Raw genomic sequence first — 17,132 nt, 5'->3', positions numbered from 1 at the left:
GACCACCTCTCCACTCATTCAGGCTATCCTCTCTCTCTCTCTCTCTCTCTCCTCCACACTGGGGATAGGTACAAACACCCCTATGACTGAGGGCTGCACACACAAGGAAGAAAGTAAGTCTTCAAGAAAGAGACATGGCTCCTCTCTAAACGCTATGGGCCCAATCCTCCAATCAGATTGCATTTAGCAGGGAGGCCCATTGAAGTCAAGGGCATTCTGCATTGGTGCATGGATTGGATTGCGAGATCAGGCCCTAAGGCGTAAGAAAAGTGATTAAAACGGGCACCTCACCTCCTGTATCTGCTCCTTGGGCCTGTGCATGTGCGGAGACAAAGGGCCCCTCCCTTCACACCCACTGCAGCTCAGCAGAAGTCGTAGCATGGAAAGGGCTCGGGCTCTTAGTCTTGGCTCTGAACAGCACTAGCCCCCAGGGCAGCAGAAGTCCTGGCTACACGGCTACTGCTCCCGCTGCTGGAGTACTGCATGTACTATTTTTGCCAGAGCAGACAAGGTGCAGATCTGTTGGCACAGCCCAGCGTGTACTTTTCACGCCAGCTGAGCCAACGCCGCTCTGGAAGATGGCTTCTAGTGCTCGCTAAACTCTAGTTAGTCACAGGGATAACGGAACGGGGAGAAGGACTCTGCTTCATCTGCAGTTTCTGAACCAAGGACTTAATCCTGCCTGCTGTTACATGCCCTCTGCTCCCACCAAAGCCACCAGGATGCACCACCCCATATATCGAACCTTCCCAGCACCCAGTACCATGGTGTCAGGCCAGGAGAGGGCAGCAGCTGCTAGCTAAGGAGGACTTGTGGCACCTTAGAGACTAACCAATTTATTTGAGCATAAGCTTTCGTGAGCTACAGCTCACTTCATCGGATGCATACTGTGGAAAGTGTAGAAGATCTTTTTATACACACAAAGCATGAAAAAATGGGTGTTTACCACTACAAAAGGTTTTCTCTCCCCCCACCCCACTCTCCTGCTGGTACTAGCTTATCTAAAGTGATCACTCTCCTTACAATGTGTATGATAATCAAGGCGGGCCATTGCCAGCACAAAGGTTTTCTCCCCCCCCCCCCCCCCGAAACCCACTCTCCTGTTGTGCTGGAAATGGCCCACCTTGATTATGATACACATTGTAAGGAGAGTGGTCACTTTAGATAAGCTAGTACCAGCAGGAGAGCGGGGTGGGGGGAGAGAAAATCTTTTGTAGTGGTAAACACCCATTTTTTCATGCTTTGTGTGTATGGAAAGTGTAGAAGATCTTTTTACAGTATGCATCCGATGAACTGAGCTGTAGCTCACGAAAACTCATGCTCAAATAAATTGGTTAGTCTCTAAGGTGCCACAAGTCCTCCTTTTCTTTTTGCGAATACAGACTAACACGGCTGTTACTCTGAAAGCTGCTAGATAAAAGCCTTTGGACTTGTAAGGTCAGTTAATTGGATCTGGGTGCCATTATGTGAAAGGGTGAATGGAAAGGACATTTTGGGCTCCACAGCCACTTTCCAGCATACACCTCCCTCCAAAGGAGGGCCCTGGCTCAGCAGATGTGGGGCGGTTCACCCTGGTTCCATCAGCAGGCTGGAGGACTTCCTGTTCCCAAGGATAGCGCCAAGATTCGCTGGCAACAGGACACCACAGCCAGGAACTGGAATTCCAACCTGGGCGAGGAAGGAGGGGTGGAGTTCTCCCTACACCAGGCTAGCCATGTGCTGACAATCATGGTAACAGACACAACCAGGCATGATGAAGGGTCCCTCCCAGTGGCGTGCTGGGAAGGAGACCAGCAGCAGTCCCTCCCCGAGTGGCGGGAGGAATGGCTTGCAGGGGAGTGGGGCTTAAAACTTTAGATGTCTGAACATTGCCTCGGGACCCAGAGAGCAGCGCGCATTGGTTTAGCTAGCTCAGTGTCTGTACTCTGCTCACCACAGGGGCACGGCTCAGCTATGCTGCGCTCTATAGTCATGTCTCCCCAGAACGGCGTTAGGGCAAAGGGGAGTTCCGTCTCCATGGCCCATTCATACAGAGCTGGGGACCCACAGATAGGAAACCATGCGCAGCCTTGTGCTGGTTCAGCCAACTTCATCCATGTCCCACCGGTGCTCCCGACAGAGCCGAGCAGCCTGGGAACAGGGAAGCACCTGGGCTAAGAGCATGGCCTCGAACTGAGAGAGACAGAAAGAGGGACAGATTCCTTCGTGGGAACCGCAGAGACACCCCACTGAGTCTCACTCCTGTCTGTTCGCCGACTCCTGTGCTGGCGGGGTCACTGGAGGGGGGAGATCTTCAGTGGGATCATGATCCGAGACTCCATGTTCCGAACCAGGGGGACTGCAAATCAAAAGGAACAATCACCACTGTGCATGGGAGCCCTGGGCAGAGGGGGCTGTACACACTGCTCCAACTTCGGCCCCTGAGGAGCTCACAGCTACTCCGCCCTACCAGCAGGAGGCACTGCCAGGAGAGTTCTCGTTCACACTGGTTCCAGCCCCTCCCAGGAGGCGGAACTGAAAAGGAGTGTACAGGTGGAGTGCTGGCTGGAGAGGAGATAGGGTGTGCCACAACAGAACAGACAGACAGTCCAGCTGCTCCAGTGTCCTCTTTCCGGCTGTGAGCAGCCAATACGATTTCATAGGAAAGCATATAATCCCCACAATACACCTCACTGGGCAACACTATATCAGCGGGGGCTTTTCTTCCTGACCACAGCTGACAACTGGCTTCGGCCCTGGAACATGAGGATTAGAGCTCACAGCAGCAGCCGCTCCGGAGAAGCACTCACCTGTGTAGTACACATTCTCATCCCAGCCTCGCTTCCTCCAGGCAGCGTTCCTTGTCTCCTCTCGGGACTGTAGGTCCTTGTAGGCTGAAAGAAGAAAACGCCAGGTGTGCACCCCCACATTTGCTGAGTTCTCCAGTGTTCGCTGCCACCAGCAGCTTAGCAAGAATTCCAGGCAAAAGGGAGCATTGCTGTGCGGGGCGGGACAGCCTAAGTCTTGGTGTGTCTCCATGGTGTGCTTTAATGCGGGGGGTGGGGGGGGTGGAGTTCTTTGATAGGAGGATTGTGTACATGAATGCAGTGGAAGGGTCACTCTCCAGGAGCAATTCAATCCTACCAAGGATGCCAATGTTAATGGTGGGTTTTGTGATGAGGATAACTGTCCACTTCGAATTGGGCTGAGACCCACCAAACTCATTGCACATGGGTGATCTTCCACTGGAGAAGCGATGCAGCAGTGGCAAGGCTGGCCACATACACTTTGTTAGCTGCTCAGAAGTGGTTCGTCGCCACCTCAGCTGATTGCTTTTTGCAGGAGCTAGGGATTCTCCCCAGTGTCTTTCCATCAGATTTCAGTGCGAGTAACACCACTCTACCTCCCTGCACTTTCAACTAGATACAGAGTTATTTTCACTCCTTGTCCTAAAGTATTGTGTATGCTGCTGAGCGTTGTTAAACCAAGCTACCGTGTTCCACCCCAGAGTTGGCTGCATTTTGTTGGCCCTCCCTTTGGAAGCAGTTTGCAAAACACACAGGGATCCTTCCAGATGAAAGGTACAAAGGAAATGTTCAATGTTCCTATTTTAAAAATCACATGTGTCTGCCCTAGTCAATTGGGCTGTGGTTGCCAAGCAGCATGGGTAACTAGACCTAGTAGGAAAATTTTGGATTAAACATTTTTTCCTTGGAATTTATGTTTTGCGGGACTGTGTTGATTTTGGTGGAATTCCACCAGAAACCAACAAGAACCTGATGGAACCCTGCCTGCCATTGCAAACCTGGCTGTTTTCCTGCCAGCCTGGAAGACTGATAGAGAGCCCAGAGCCTGGGGATAGGTAGGTCTACACTGCAATTAACCACCCCTGAGTGGCCCGTGTCCGCTGACCTGGGCTACGCGGCTGTAAAATGGTGGTGTCGACTTTCAGGCTCAAGAAGGAGCCCGGGGCAAGGATCTCAGAGCCTGGGCTCCAGTTCAAGCCTGAATGTCTACACTGCAGTGTTTGCAGCCCCGCAAGTCAGCTGACACAAGCCAGCCGGAGAGGTGTGTTTGTTAATTGCAACATAGACATACCCAGAGAGTTCAGACTCCCAGTTCCTCACTAACCAGGGTTGGCAGGGCTGTCAGGTCCCTGGCTCCCCATCAGCCCACCAGAGCTGCCCCAGAGCGGTGTGGAGATCGGGAATACAACTGTGTGGAGAATGTGTCTTTTTGTTCTGCGTTTGTACAGTGCCTAGCGCAATGGATTCCTGCTCCATGACCAGTGCTCCTACGTGCGACGGCAATGCAGTATCAGAACTGAGCAATAACTGGGAGGTGTTTCAAACTGGAATCAAACCAAATTTTGAAATCTCAGACCGCGCCCTGAAATGGAATCCCTGCTCAGCTCTCATTGCTATGTACAAGTCAGGAGATACAAAATGTAATTGATGGGGCAGGAGCTTCTTTAAAGGCACTTGGTGATAATAAACCATCTTACAACGCTTTCAGCACTGCGATAAGGACCAGCCTCTAAAAGCAGCCAAGAGGGTAAAAACAGAGGCATGAAGGTAAAGGGGAGATGGTGTGTATGTGTTAGGAGGGCATCAGGGGAGGGAATAAGGGAACAAATTTAGGGCCAGCAAATCAAACTAAATCTCCCTTTTGGAACGGCCAGGGTCTGAAGTTGATTAAGTGGCGAGGGAGGGCCCATGGGAGTTTTATGCTCTAGGATGCATCCTCACAAAGGTGGGACCCTTGTGCTGCAGTGCTGGTAGAGCAAAGTTACCCACCAGCTGAAGTTCAGGCCAGATAATGGCTAATAAATACTCAAAAGGAAAAGGAAAGCCACCTACCCCAGAGGTGATGAACCACGTAGAGTTCTCCAATCTGGGAGAAGAACCCGCCCACCGCTTCCTGGTTTTTCTGACGGTATTTAATGGCCCGAGCCCTAGCAAAGACATAGGAGGAGAGAAGCAATCAGGTGGCATTGCTCTGGGACGCAACCAGCATTGCAAGAGGTGTTTTAAAATTTCCGTCAAATCCTAATTATCCAACCTCCTGCTATGCAAGTCTCCTTTAATGACCCCAGACTACTGGCTAGCTAAACGTATCTGTCACCCATGTGCAACAAGAAGTGGTCACGTGCACATTGCCAAGGTCAGCAGCAGGGCTTGAACTAGGAGACTTCAGCACAAGACGCACAGGCCTCGATCCTTAGCGCTGCAGGAGAAACAGCATCACCAGGGAAGAAATAGCAGGCTGTTCTAGTCACCACAGCTGGGCACCAAAGGGCACCGTGCTCACACACATAGCGTGTGATACGTACAGTCAGAACAGGTCAGGATTCTACCTGGCGCCTCCAGCTAAGAGGAAGAAATTAACAGCAAGAGAGAGAGAAAACAGCAAAGAAAGCAGAATGAAAATCCAACTGAGATTCGATGGTTAGCCACTTAAAGGTGGAAGGACGGTCTAATGGCTCGGGGACTTGCCTGGCCTAGGTCTCAGCAGACCTGAGTTCAATTCCTGGCTCCATCGTAGACTTAGGGCAAGTCACACCATCTAGCCTGCACCTCAGATCCTGTCTGATGGGGCTAACATGTCCATACCTTGCAAGAGGGGTGGGGGTGGAGGGGATGAAATCTGTTACCGATTGGACGGTGCTCAGATGCTACAGAGATGACAAGGACAATCTAAGCACCTAGCTAGAGTCTTACACATGCCATAACTTTGATACAATAGCAGCCCCAACCTTGATATTAGTCAAAGAGATGCGTGTATCTTATTTTGGATACATGTAACTAAGACCTGGCCAATGCTGGCATGAAAAGATCAGACTGCTTTTGCCCAATGCAGACCCCCTTTATACACTACTACTGTCCATTTCTGCATCCAACAATAGTTCAGACCGTACAATACAGATACTCACCTCCCACTATAGGCCCAATCCTGCAGCCTTCCCTTGTGTCAGCTACCCACACTGGGACTGTCACCACAGGGGCAGGGTGCCTGCTAAGTTCTTTGTATCTACATTACAGTGGCTGCTAGAATTTCCAGCTGAGATCCAGACCTCCGTTGGGCTAGGCACTGTATGAACACACAGTAAGAAACACTTCCTGCCCCAGAAAGGGTCTTTTCCGAATACCCATCCGAGGTAGGGAGGAAGCATTGTCTCCACATTACAGATGGGGAAACTGAGGCCCACAGATGTTACGTGTCTGGCCCACGGTTGTGCTGAGAGTCTGAGACAGAGGCAGGAAATGGACCCAGCTCTCTCGAGTCCCAGTACTTTAACCATTAGGCAATCTGGAAGTCAGTGGAGTCACTCAGGAGTCTAGCGGGACCGGGCTTTCGATTATACTGATCTTCAGTACAGTGGTCTGTGTTATTTGCCACAGAACAGTGAGCGGATGTTACCCGTGGAAGGCCACTGCCTCAGCTGGAGCAGCAGCCAGCATCAAGCAAAGAGGTGAAAGGAAAGCTTGGTGCAGGGGAAAGAAAAAAGAATGCACTGGGCGTTTATTGAGGGAATTTCCTTCAGTGACCTCAGCGCACATATACAAAGTGGGTAAGGCTCCCAGCTGGGGAAACTGAAGCATGGAGAGATGAATTGTCTTGTCCAAGATCACTCAGCAGCTTATTGTGTGACCTTGAGTGAGTCACTAATGTGGCTCTGATCACATGCCAGACTGGCGACTTCTTGGGGAAGGGACGCTTTAGTACCCACATGTACAGTGCCGAGAACAATGGGGTCCTGCTCCCTGTTTGGAGCTGCCTTTGGGTTTTACCATATTACAAATAACAAACAACATACAGCATCATCAGGACTAGAACTCGGGTCTTCTGACTCTGACCCTAGTGCTCTAACTTCCAACATCCCACTGCTTACATTCTCAACACAAGCGTTTAACGTTGTCTCTTTCAGCCTAGGGTGATACAAGGTGCTCACTGCTCTGCTTTGGGCCTCGCTTATGGGGCTCATGGCATTCAAGAGGCAGTTCCAGGGAGGTTAGATTTCAGTTAAAGCTGGATGGACTGGCACTACATAAGAACGGCCAGACTGGGTCAGACCAAAGGTTCATCTAGCCCAGTATCCTGTCTTCCAACACTGGCCAATGCCACATGCCCCAGGGGGAATGAACAGAACAGGTCACCATCAAGTGACCCATCCCCTGTTGCTTATTCCCAGCTTCTGGCAAACAGAGGCTAGGGACACCATCCCTGCCCATCCTGGACCTATCCTCCATGAATTTATCTAGTTCTTTTTTGAACCCTGTTATAGTCTTGGCCTTTACAACATCCTCAGGCAAAGAGTTCCAGAAGTTGACTGTGCGTTGTGTGAAAAAATACTTCCCTGTGTTTGTTTTAAACCTGCTGCCTATTCATTTCATTTGGTGACCCCTAATTCTTGTGTTATGAGAAGGAGTAAATATGACTTCCTTATTTATTTTCTCTACACCAGCCATGATTTTATAGATCTCAATCATATCCCCCCTTAGTTGTCTCTTTTCCAGGCTGAAAAGTCCCAGCCTTATTAATCTCTCCTCATACGGAAGCCGTTCCATACCCCTAATCATTTTTGTTGCCCTTTTCTGTACCTTTTCCAATTCCAATATATCTTTTTTGAGTTGGGGTGACCAGACCTGCACATGGTATTCAAGGTGTGGGCATACCATGGATTTACATAGGGGCAATATGCTATTTTCTGTCTTATTATCAATCCCTTAATGATGCCCAACGTTCTGTTGGCTTTTTTGACTGCCGCTGCACATTGTGTGGATGATTTCAGAGAACTCCAAGATCTCTTTCCTGCGTGATAACTGCTAATTTAGACCCCATCATTGTATATGTATAGTTGGGATTATGTTTTCCAATGTGCATTACTTTGCATTTATCAACATTGAATTTCATCTGCCATTTTGTTGCCCAGTCACCCAGTTTTGTGAGATCCTTTTGTAGCTCTTCGCAGTCTGCCTGGGACTTAGCTACGTTGAGTAGTTTTGTATCATCTGCAAATTTTGCCACCTCACTATTTACCCCTTTTTCCAGATCATTTATGGGTCCCTGTCTAGCCAGAGACCCCTGCAGATCTGGGCTTTGTTCCCACTCTGCACAGCACTGGGATTGCTCTTCAGGAATACAAAGAGGCTTGAAGGTTCGATGCTTACCAGTTATTCCCCCACTCGATCATGGTCCCTGGCTGGAAACAAAGAGAAGGAATTAAAACCATGTCACGATTGCTTTTATCCTCTGTAAACTGGGGATCAAGGTCTTTCTCAGGCTCTGCTTGCCCACCTGGGCCAGAAAGGAATTCCACACCCTCACCCACCCTGTACAGCAGGGCAGAGCTGACGAGCTGCAGTAACAGAGGTGCTCATTCCCCCAGAACATCAGGCATAGGCCACTGCCAGACCAGGAGAGGAGATCAAATGGTCTGCGCCAGGTGGGCCCACCTAGCTGCTCACCCAGTGCTCTAGACTATTGCTGTTGCATATGTGGGGGTGCTGGAGACTCAATAAAGAAGGAGCTTTGAGTGAAAATGCTCCTGTTTGTACCAGTCATTTGTCAGATGGAAGAGCTGTGTCCCCCACTGATTTAGTTCCTGACACTGTCTGGAAGACAAAGATGAGTCACCAGGGTTTGGGGTTCAGCTACCCCTGGGTAACAAGGCCTGCTCCGGGTACCTGCCTGTGTACAGGTCTAAAGGCAGTGCTGCTTCATTGCTCTATTGTCCTCAGCCCAGCTGCAGGGTTAGCAGCCCCAAGCAGCCCTGGGCACTGCTCCCCCACGTGGCTCAGGAAGGAGTGATTCACCTTTAGCTTGTACGTTCTCAGCTCGTAGATGTTGGGCCCGACCCGGGGCAAAGGCTCATTCCAGAAACTGAATTCCAGGAGTAACTGGTTCCTGCGAGACAGCAGCATTTTACTCCTCTCCTTGCGGAACTCCAGGTACTCCTGCAAAGAACAACAGCTGAGGGAAGCCGCTGCCCCCAGGGGCTGGGAGCATGAATCCCAGCAATGGCGCACTAGGGTTCCACTGTGCCCAGGGGCTCGGAGTGCAAATCCAGGCCTTAGTGCATCATGGGTGGGAAGGAGCATTGCCTGGAGCACCTGCAGGGGGAAGAAGGGGAGGCAGGGGGCTGCCAGCTGGGGAAGTGACATGGTGCCCATGGCAGGGAGATTGCAGTCCCTGGGCAGGGAGCGAGTGCATAAGCAGCACCGTGGGGGGTCGCATGGCAGAGCGGAGGCGGAATTACGGTTAGGATGAGTTGCGGCGAAGCGTGCGGTACCTTGTTCTGTTTCAATTTGTTCATACAGTCCATGAGTGCCGGGTACCCGCCGGAGAAACGCCACAAGTGCACTGCAACGAGAGAGTCAGGCCTGGCTGGGAGTCCTTGTGAGGTGAACACGAGTGGTCAGCGGCTTTCCAGGGACCCAGGCACTCCACCCAAGCTGCCTCATGCGCCAGGGCTAATCCCACCTGACTTGCAAATTCCACCCTGTCTCTCAGCCAAGGTCAGAGCTGCTAGGCGACCTGCCCAGCAGGATCGGAGGAAGTCAGAACATACACACTACGACCCACGGCCCTCTCTCCAAAGCTAGGCCTCCTTTCTGGGCTAGTCTGGAGCAATGCTGCAGCCCTGACCTTCACCACCAATTTCACCCTCCTTGGCCCATCACTGATTTTCTACCGCACGCTGGGCAAGGAGGATTTTCTGCATGACTTTACTTTGTTGCTTCTGATTTCATCTGTGCTATCAACCCTAAGCACAGGAGAGGCTGATGGGAGCTGTGGAGAAGGGGTGCTGGGTTAGCTTCTCCTTCTTTACAGCCAGAGACCTAGGTTCAAGACCCAAGTGACAATGAGTCAGCTGGACCAAAAGCCGAGTTTGTCCACATCAGAAAACCACCCATATGATTTGACATGCTGACAGCGTCTGCTCAAGATAAAGCCTGGCAGTAAAAGAGCAGGGGGGATTCTGATCAGCAGAGCTGGGGCAAAGAGAACCGAGACTGGAGTGGCAGGGAGTGGTGCAGGTCAGGACTGAGGTGCGTTGGAAGAGCTGTGTGCAAAACAGACCTGGAATAACAGGGGGAGCTATGCGTGGGGCTGGGGTGCATTGGCAGAGCCATATGCAAAGTCCTTGTAACATACGTGGCTCGCGGCAACACGTTTATTCCGGGAATATCAAACTCCCATGCTGTGAAGAGGAGATTAACTTCTAAAACCTGAGAGGGGATTTTCAAGGTATTTAGCTACACACAGTTCCCAGATGTTTCACCCAGTTAGTTTAATTTGAACCCCTCTCTCACCTGCGTTTCCGTCTGTTTCCACCAGAGGGCAGGAGAGCCACAGAGAGACTGACAGGCTGTGCATCTGAGGCCAGCTCTGGGCCACGGATAATTCAGGTCTCCATCGCACGCCCCAAGTCAAGGTGCCCAGCTCTTGGTAGGACAGGGAACGTGCCTCCCGAGCTGGCTGCACCTTGGGGCACCAAAACCGTGGGCAATGCCCCCTCCTGAGCCCACAAGTCCTGTCCGGCGGCTGCCTGCTCACCTGCCTGGTCCTGTTCTCCGTACCACGTGTTCCAGTTCCCAACCAGGTCACACGGGTAATCGGTGTCCGAGTGCAGATTGGGCAGCACCTCCTCCCTGCAGAGGATGCAGAAGGGTCAGAGGGGCAATGCCCATGGGTGGCTCGGACTGCCCTGCAGAAGAGCTGCATTTAAGGTCCTTCCTCCCACTGCCCAGGCTACGAGGGACTGGGCAGATGGGGAAGCAAGAGGCAGAGACCTGAAGCTGGCAGAGGGAGGGGTGGTATTTCTCCTCACCTGTCCAGCTAATGGGGGGTTGCACCAGCTGCCACTCCAAGGCAGACTTCAGAGTGTGCTGGGGCCTGGGGTCAGGGTGAGAGAACACAGGGCTCTGGAAGTGACCAAACACTCCCCCCTTACGGGGGTAACGGGCCGGTCTCCACCCATGGCCCCCCTACTCGCCCCTCCAACCCAGCCGGGAATGTCTTAGGCATGAACTGGAGCAAAGTGCTGGTTGCTAGGGATGAGCCGCACCACGTGCAACACAGTGAGTCAACTCAAGCTGACACACTCCTGCTTCCTTTGGCAACCCTGAAGTCAAGGCCCTGGAGACAGCGAGGGGGACAAGGGATCCACTGGCCTCATAGAACATACGAATGGCCAGACTGGGTCAGACCAAAGGTCCATCCAGGCCAGTATCCTGTCCACCGACAGTGGCCAATGCCAGGTGCCCCAGAGGGAATGAACAGGACAGGGAATCATCAAGTGATCTGTCCCCTGTCGCCCATTCCCAGCTTCTGGCAAACAGAGGCTAGGGACAATTCAGAGTCCGTGAACCTGGGGTTCACGTGACAGGGAAGGAAGATGGGATAGAAAGAGGAGCAGGAGCAGGGACTGGGGAATGAACATGGAGCTGCAGAAGGAAGCTGAGAGGCAGAGCTGGGGCTCTCACATCAGCCTGCTGAGGGTCTCAAAGCACTTTGGAAACACACAGGAATGAGACCCCACAGCCGAGCGAGGGGTGAGTCAGAATCCCCTCCCCTATTTTACAGACAGGGAAACTGAGGCACAAAAGGGGAAGTGATTTGCCTAAGGTCACACAGAACCCAGGAGTCCTGACTCCCAGTCCTGTGCCTTATCCACAAGGCCCTTCCCCTCCCTACCCAGGGGCCTGTACAAGGAACAGCTCCATCAGTCAACCCCGCTAGAACCTATTGCACAGGTGTGTGTGGGGGGGAGATACACTCACGTCAGGCTGTTGTAAGCGTCCAGGCATTCGGGCTTCACATTGTGAACTGCAGCAGGGAAACAGACAGAAAAGTCACGTCAGCAGGGCAGAAATTCAGCCCCAAGGAACACAAGGGCAGGGCTAAGAGCAGCCAGCCATCTTTCTGGGCTGGGCAAAGCGATATGCGGGTGTCTGGCCTCCATGCAGCTCTCACCCTCCGAGCAGTACACTGCTTTCATATACCCACCGCCCCCATGATTCTCTGCATAACCCTGGTTCTAACGCACAGCGGGGTCAGGCCCTGGAGACCAGGAACCAGCCTCTGACTTGGCACGACTGCCAGTCTCAGCTTCAAGACGACCAGGAAGTGAACAGCAGGGGGTGCTGCAGGGCAGGACTAAGGTGCATCGGGGGAGATGGGCAGGACTGGACAGCAGGGGCATGCAGGGCAGTGTGATGCACGAGCAGAACCTGTGTGCGCGTACAGGCGCCATATCCCCGAGAAGGTTTATTTACCTCCTGGGCCAGCTGGGTGATTTGCCAGCCAGATCCCCTCCCACATCGCCCCCAGCTAAGAGGGCAGAGGAGCCCTCCACACCCCCCGCTAACACCCCCCACACGGGGCCAGCGTTAAACACACACAAGGCAAATATCTGCTTGGGGCCCTGCTACGCTGCAGCTCACTGCATGGCCCATCTCTCCTGCAACCGGGGGCAGGGGGAGGCGTGGCGACGGAGGCACTCCCCCAACGGGATTGGCCTGTGGGGGTCTCAAGGCCCACCGCCAGCAGACAGGAGCCCCACAAATGACAAGGCTATCCCTGAACACAGACCACCCCCCCGACACCGGCGTGCAGATTGCAGTGGCCTGGAAAGGAACTCAGGAGAGGAGCCAAGGGAGGGATAAGGAGAGGGGCAGCTCACACTGGATCTTGTACAGGTTGCTGGTTTCTTTCTTCGACAAGAGTGTGGAATGAGCGTCTGTTCGGGGATCCACTTTGTGGACAAAGAGTGAGCGGAACCAGCTGCCCTCGTTGTCCCTGGAGTATCCCCTGGAAGAAGGCGCAGAGGTCAGCAATGGCCGAGATGGGCCGAGGTGTAGAAGGGAGTGAATACAGGGCTGCAGTCAGGCCCTCTCTCTCTGGCACCCACAGGCTGTCAACAGCAATAAAAGGCATCTGCCATGCACTGCTGGGTTCCCTCGCGGTCTAAAGTCACTGCCCCGATAGATGCCCTGGAGGACCGACCTACACCCTGCCAGAAGCATTGTCCCAGTAGCCAGGAGCAGGTAACTGAACAAGGCCAGATGAGGAAGAAAACCCATAACACAGCCATCTAACTGAACTAGTCTTGTTACCTGTGTAAGGAACCAGCCCTCTGAGAACACCGAAATCCTCAGGGGATCAGAGCGCAGGGCACTGGCAGCGAGCAACACGTATCCCTCCTCCAAACTGCCCTCCCCCCGGCATTCAGGAATTCAAATCCCCCACCCGCACTGGATCAGGCTGGCTCGCGCAGCACCTCCAGAGCACGCTGGCCTATTTGTTGACACAGGGTTTTGCCACAGGCGGGTAGGGTCCAAGGCTCTTTTCGAGGGGAATGTGCCGAATCCGCTACCTAACACTGAGGCTGTTTGCTGCTTTAGTCCAGGGGTTTTAATTGGGTCCACTTGCTTAGATAGGAGGACAAGCGCATTTTCTCAACCAAAAATAGACAGACATCGATTGCCACAGGCTCAAAAATACTTACACGTAAAACACAGGAAGTAACATTTCTTCAAGGAACCCTTGGTAATTAACAATTGAGGTCCTAATAGCAATGAACTGGGATTAAAAAATACCACAGGGTTTCAAAACTCCACTCCCCAGTGCCAACAGGAAGGGCGGCATCCCAGCCGAGGAGAATGCGAAGCACTAGCGTACGTGGGCTTGGCTGCTGCAGCTCCCTTTCGGAGTCTGGCAGCAGAGGCCCTGCAGGCAAGGTCTGCGCGCCTGTCTAATCTGTGGCTCTTCAGGGAAACGAGCACTGCTTCCGTGTGGTACGGCATAGAGAGGCCTGTGCCAGAGACACTTATCAGGCTGCCTCCTGTTCAAGCCCCTCGGACACAGGGTGCGCTACCTTTGGTCCAAGACCTGGTCTAACAAGCAACTGCACAGTGGCCTTTCCGAACTCTTCACCTGCACGGGCAAAGTAAGAGGCTGTCTCCAGGGCTGAACTCACAAGGGGGTGAAAGGTGCACGCAAGTGGGATATGGGTACTCCTCTCAAAGTCTGCCCCTAATCCCAGCAATTCATCATTGGTGAAACAAATCAACACTGTGGGAGTGAGAGCGACATTTATAGTGCTGTTGGGCTTCAGTGCTAATGACCCAGGAAGCACCTCTCTCTCTGAGCTATTGTTGCAGGCTGGCTGCAGACTCAGGAAGACAGTGCTGCATCAGGACACCTTTGGAAAGTTATCTTCACAACCATAAGGGCCGGAACTCTCCTGGAGGTGCCAGAGCAGTGGTGCCATGGGGCACTGATGCAGACACAGATCCCTCTCCCCCCGTCTGTCCCTCCCATGAAAATCAGCAGAGATGCACAATTTGTGCCTGGCAAGACCTTTGCCCCAATGCTACAATCTCTAGTAACGCATTAACATCAGAGATAAAGATAAATAACCCTTCTCCTGGCTTCAAACAAACCTCCCAGATGCTTCCTGAACATTTCAAACCTCCACCTGGCCCCCTCCTCCATCCTTCCACCCTCCGAGTCCTAATAATCCAGAGCAGCCGGGAGTGACCCCGCACCGAGGGGCTGAGCTGCCCATCAATCCCTTGCCACATCATTGTTGCAAAGGGCTTTGAAATCTATCTGGATGGGCAGGATCATTTACCATTAACCTGGGGGCTCTATTCTGCTGCAGATCTGTTATGCCCAGCTTAGGGGCTGCAGGCCTTTCTCCTCTTACTCCTTTGATTTCAGTGCAATTACTCCAGACTTGGAGTGCAGAATCAGGCCCCTTGGTTTAAGTGTAAATGACCCCTGTGTTTCCAAGTCGGCTCCTAGAGGAGCCCCCATCTGTCCCGCTCCCCTCAATTGTATCAAACTCATGGAAATTGATTCATTCTCTCTCCTAACACTACAGTACCCTGGGACAAGAGCACATGGCGTGGCATGCCCTACCCTCTGGGCCCAACCCTGGGCATTGGAGAAGGGGCCACTTGCAGCTAATTGTTGGCCTTTCAAGCATGCAGAGCTCAGTCTGAGCTTGGGGCTGCCCTTCCCCAGCCATTCAAACAGCTTCCTCCGACACCCCAATTTAGTGTGGGGATTTTGCAAACTCAGATACTAAAGTGCCTTAGGTAACCAGAGGACAATGCTCCCAAGCCGCTCCCAAGCCAAGAGCAAAAGGTCACAGTGATGAAGGGGAGAGACAATGGGGGTGCAGAGGTCCAGGGTAGGAGTGGGGAATGGGGAGGGAAGATGATGACACAGAGGCCAGGGGAGAGGTGACAAAGGGCCCACAGTGGCGCTAATGAAGGGACAGGTGCAGGGATGATGGGGAGGGCCCGGTATCCCAGGTGTGGAGAGGCCCTTGGGAGAAGTGATGGATGGAAAGGGACACAGATGGGGGACATTGGAAGGGGTGGCACAGGGGCCCGAAGCAATGGGGGTATGAGGGACAGGGATGGAGAGGATGGACACATTGGGGGGCAGGGGCCTGGGGTAACGGCAGTATGGGGGCACAGGGGATGGACAGGTTGGGGGGCAGGGGCCGGAGGCGATGGGGGCGCCGGGGATGGACACGTCGGGGCGCGGGGGCTGGAGGCGATGGGGGCATGGGGGCCGGAGGCGATGGGGGCGTGGGGGCCGGAGGCGATGGGGGTGCGGGGATGGACACGTCGGGGCGCGGGGGCTGGAGGCGATGGGGGCGTGGGGGCCGGAGGCGATGGGGGTGCGGGGGATGGACACGTCGGGGCGTGGGGGGTGGAGGCGATGGGGGCGTGGGGGCCGGAGGCGATGGGGGTGCTGGGGACGGACATGTCGGGGCGCGGGGGCCGGAGGCGATGGGGGTGCCGGGGACGGACATGTCAGGGCGCGGGGGCCGGAGGCAATGGGGGTGCCGGGGACGGACATGTCAGGGCGCGGGGGCCGGAGGCGATGGGGGCACGGGGGCCGGAGGCGATGGGGGCGCGGGAGATGGACACGTCGGGGCGCGGGGCCTGGAGGTGATGGGGGTGCCGGGGACGGACACGTCGGGGCGCGGGGGCTGGAGCCGATGGGGGCCCAGGGGGCCGGAGGCGATGGGGGTGCCGGGGATGGACACGTCGGGGCGCAGGGGCTGGAGGCGATGGGGGCGCGGGGGACGGAGGCGATGGGGGCGCGGGGGACGGAGGCGATGGGGGTGCCGGGGACGGACACGTCAGGGCGCAGGGGCCGGAGGCGATGGGGGCCGGAGGCGATGGGGGGTGCCGGGGATGGACACGTCGGGGCGCGGGGGCTGGAGGCGATGGGGACCCAGGGGGCCGGAGGCGATGGGAGTGCCGGGGATGGACACGTCGGGGCGCGGGGGGTGGAGGCGATGGGGGTGCCGGGGACGGACACGTCAGGGCGCGGGGGCCGGAGGCGATGGGGGCCCAGAGGCGATGGGGGTGCCGGGGACGGACACGTCAGGGCGCGGGGGCCGGAGGCGATGGGGGCCCAGAGGCGATGGGGGTGCCGGGGACGGACACGTCAGGGCGCGGGGGCCGGAGGCGATGGGGGTGCCGGGGACGGACACGTCGGGGCGCGGGGGCCGGAGGCGATGGGGGTGCCGGGGACGGACACATCGGGGCGCGGGGGCCGGAGGCGATGGGGGCGCGGGGGCCGGAGGCGATGGGGGTGCCGGGGACCGGGTCGAGAGGGGCGAGGCCGGAGCCGGGGGCCCGGGGCTCACCGGGCTCCGCTCAGGACCAGGCAGGGTCCCCGCAGCAGCCGCCGCAGCGCCGGGCTCCCGCCCGCCCGCGTCGCCATCTTCGCGCTGCGGAGGCTCAGCCGCAGCCCGGCGGTGCGCGGGGCGGGGCGGGGCGGGGCGGGGCCGGGAGGAGCCCGCAGCGCCCGAGCCCCTCAAATACCCTCGCCGCGCCCCATTGCCTTTCCTGGCGCAGCCCCGCCCGGCTTACCCGCCGCCCCCCAGGGTTGCCATTCATAGCACAGACCCAAACATCCCAGCCCCACCCCTTCCCCAGGCCCCGCCCCCTCACGCCCCTTCCCCAGGCCCCGCCCCCTGGTCACGACGTTCCGCCTCCCTCGGTGGTTCACTCACTTTCACTGGGCTGGGGCTGGGGCAGGGGGTTGGGGCGCAGGGCTACCTGGCACAGCTCCCGGTCAGCGGTGCAGCGGGTCCAAAGCAGGCTCCCTGCCTG

The 17,132-nt window shown here is 55.3% G+C and overlaps 1 protein-coding gene across 1 annotated transcript; it reads right to left on the bottom strand.

Moving 5' to 3' along the window:
- Positions 1-1,275: 1,275 nt before the first annotated feature.
- NIPSNAP1 (nipsnap homolog 1) lies at positions 1,276-16,791 on the bottom strand. Its single transcript, XM_048821306.2, has 10 exons — positions 16,664-16,791; positions 12,668-12,795; positions 11,766-11,811; positions 10,540-10,634; positions 9,272-9,342; positions 8,796-8,936; positions 8,151-8,182; positions 4,839-4,933; positions 2,790-2,873; positions 1,276-2,338 (listed from the first exon to the last, which is right to left on the bottom strand). Exons 1-10 carry the CDS (start codon positions 16,738-16,740, stop codon positions 2,274-2,276), a joined length of 834 nt encoding a protein of 277 aa, XP_048677263.2. The 5' UTR covers positions 16,741-16,791; the 3' UTR covers positions 1,276-2,273.
- Between the last annotated feature and the right edge of the window lie 341 nt (positions 16,792-17,132).

This window comes from Caretta caretta, chromosome 15 (assembly GCF_965140235.1).
Source record: "Caretta caretta isolate rCarCar2 chromosome 15, rCarCar1.hap1, whole genome shotgun sequence".
Taxonomy (NCBI): domain Eukaryota; kingdom Metazoa; phylum Chordata; order Testudines; family Cheloniidae; genus Caretta; species Caretta caretta.
The sequence above is the reverse complement of the archived record's forward strand: the minus strand, read 5'-3'. Positions and strand labels throughout refer to the sequence as shown.

What these genes read in the sequence shown, in the direction of transcription:
- NIPSNAP1 (XM_048821306.2), bottom strand. Translation starts at nt 16,740, where the DNA reads ATGGCGACGCGGGCGGGCGGGAGCCCGGCGCTGCGGCGGCTGCTGCGG. An exon ending in CAACCTGTACAAGATCCAGT is followed by an intron (nt 11,812 to 12,667) that starts GTGAGCTGCCCC and finishes TCCCTGCTGCAG; the next exon opens with TTCACAATGTGAAGCCCGAA. An exon ending in TGAGAATGTGTACTACACAG is followed by an intron (nt 2,339 to 2,789) that starts GTGAGTGCTTCT and finishes TTTGATTTGCAG; the next exon opens with TCCCCCTGGTTCGGAACATG.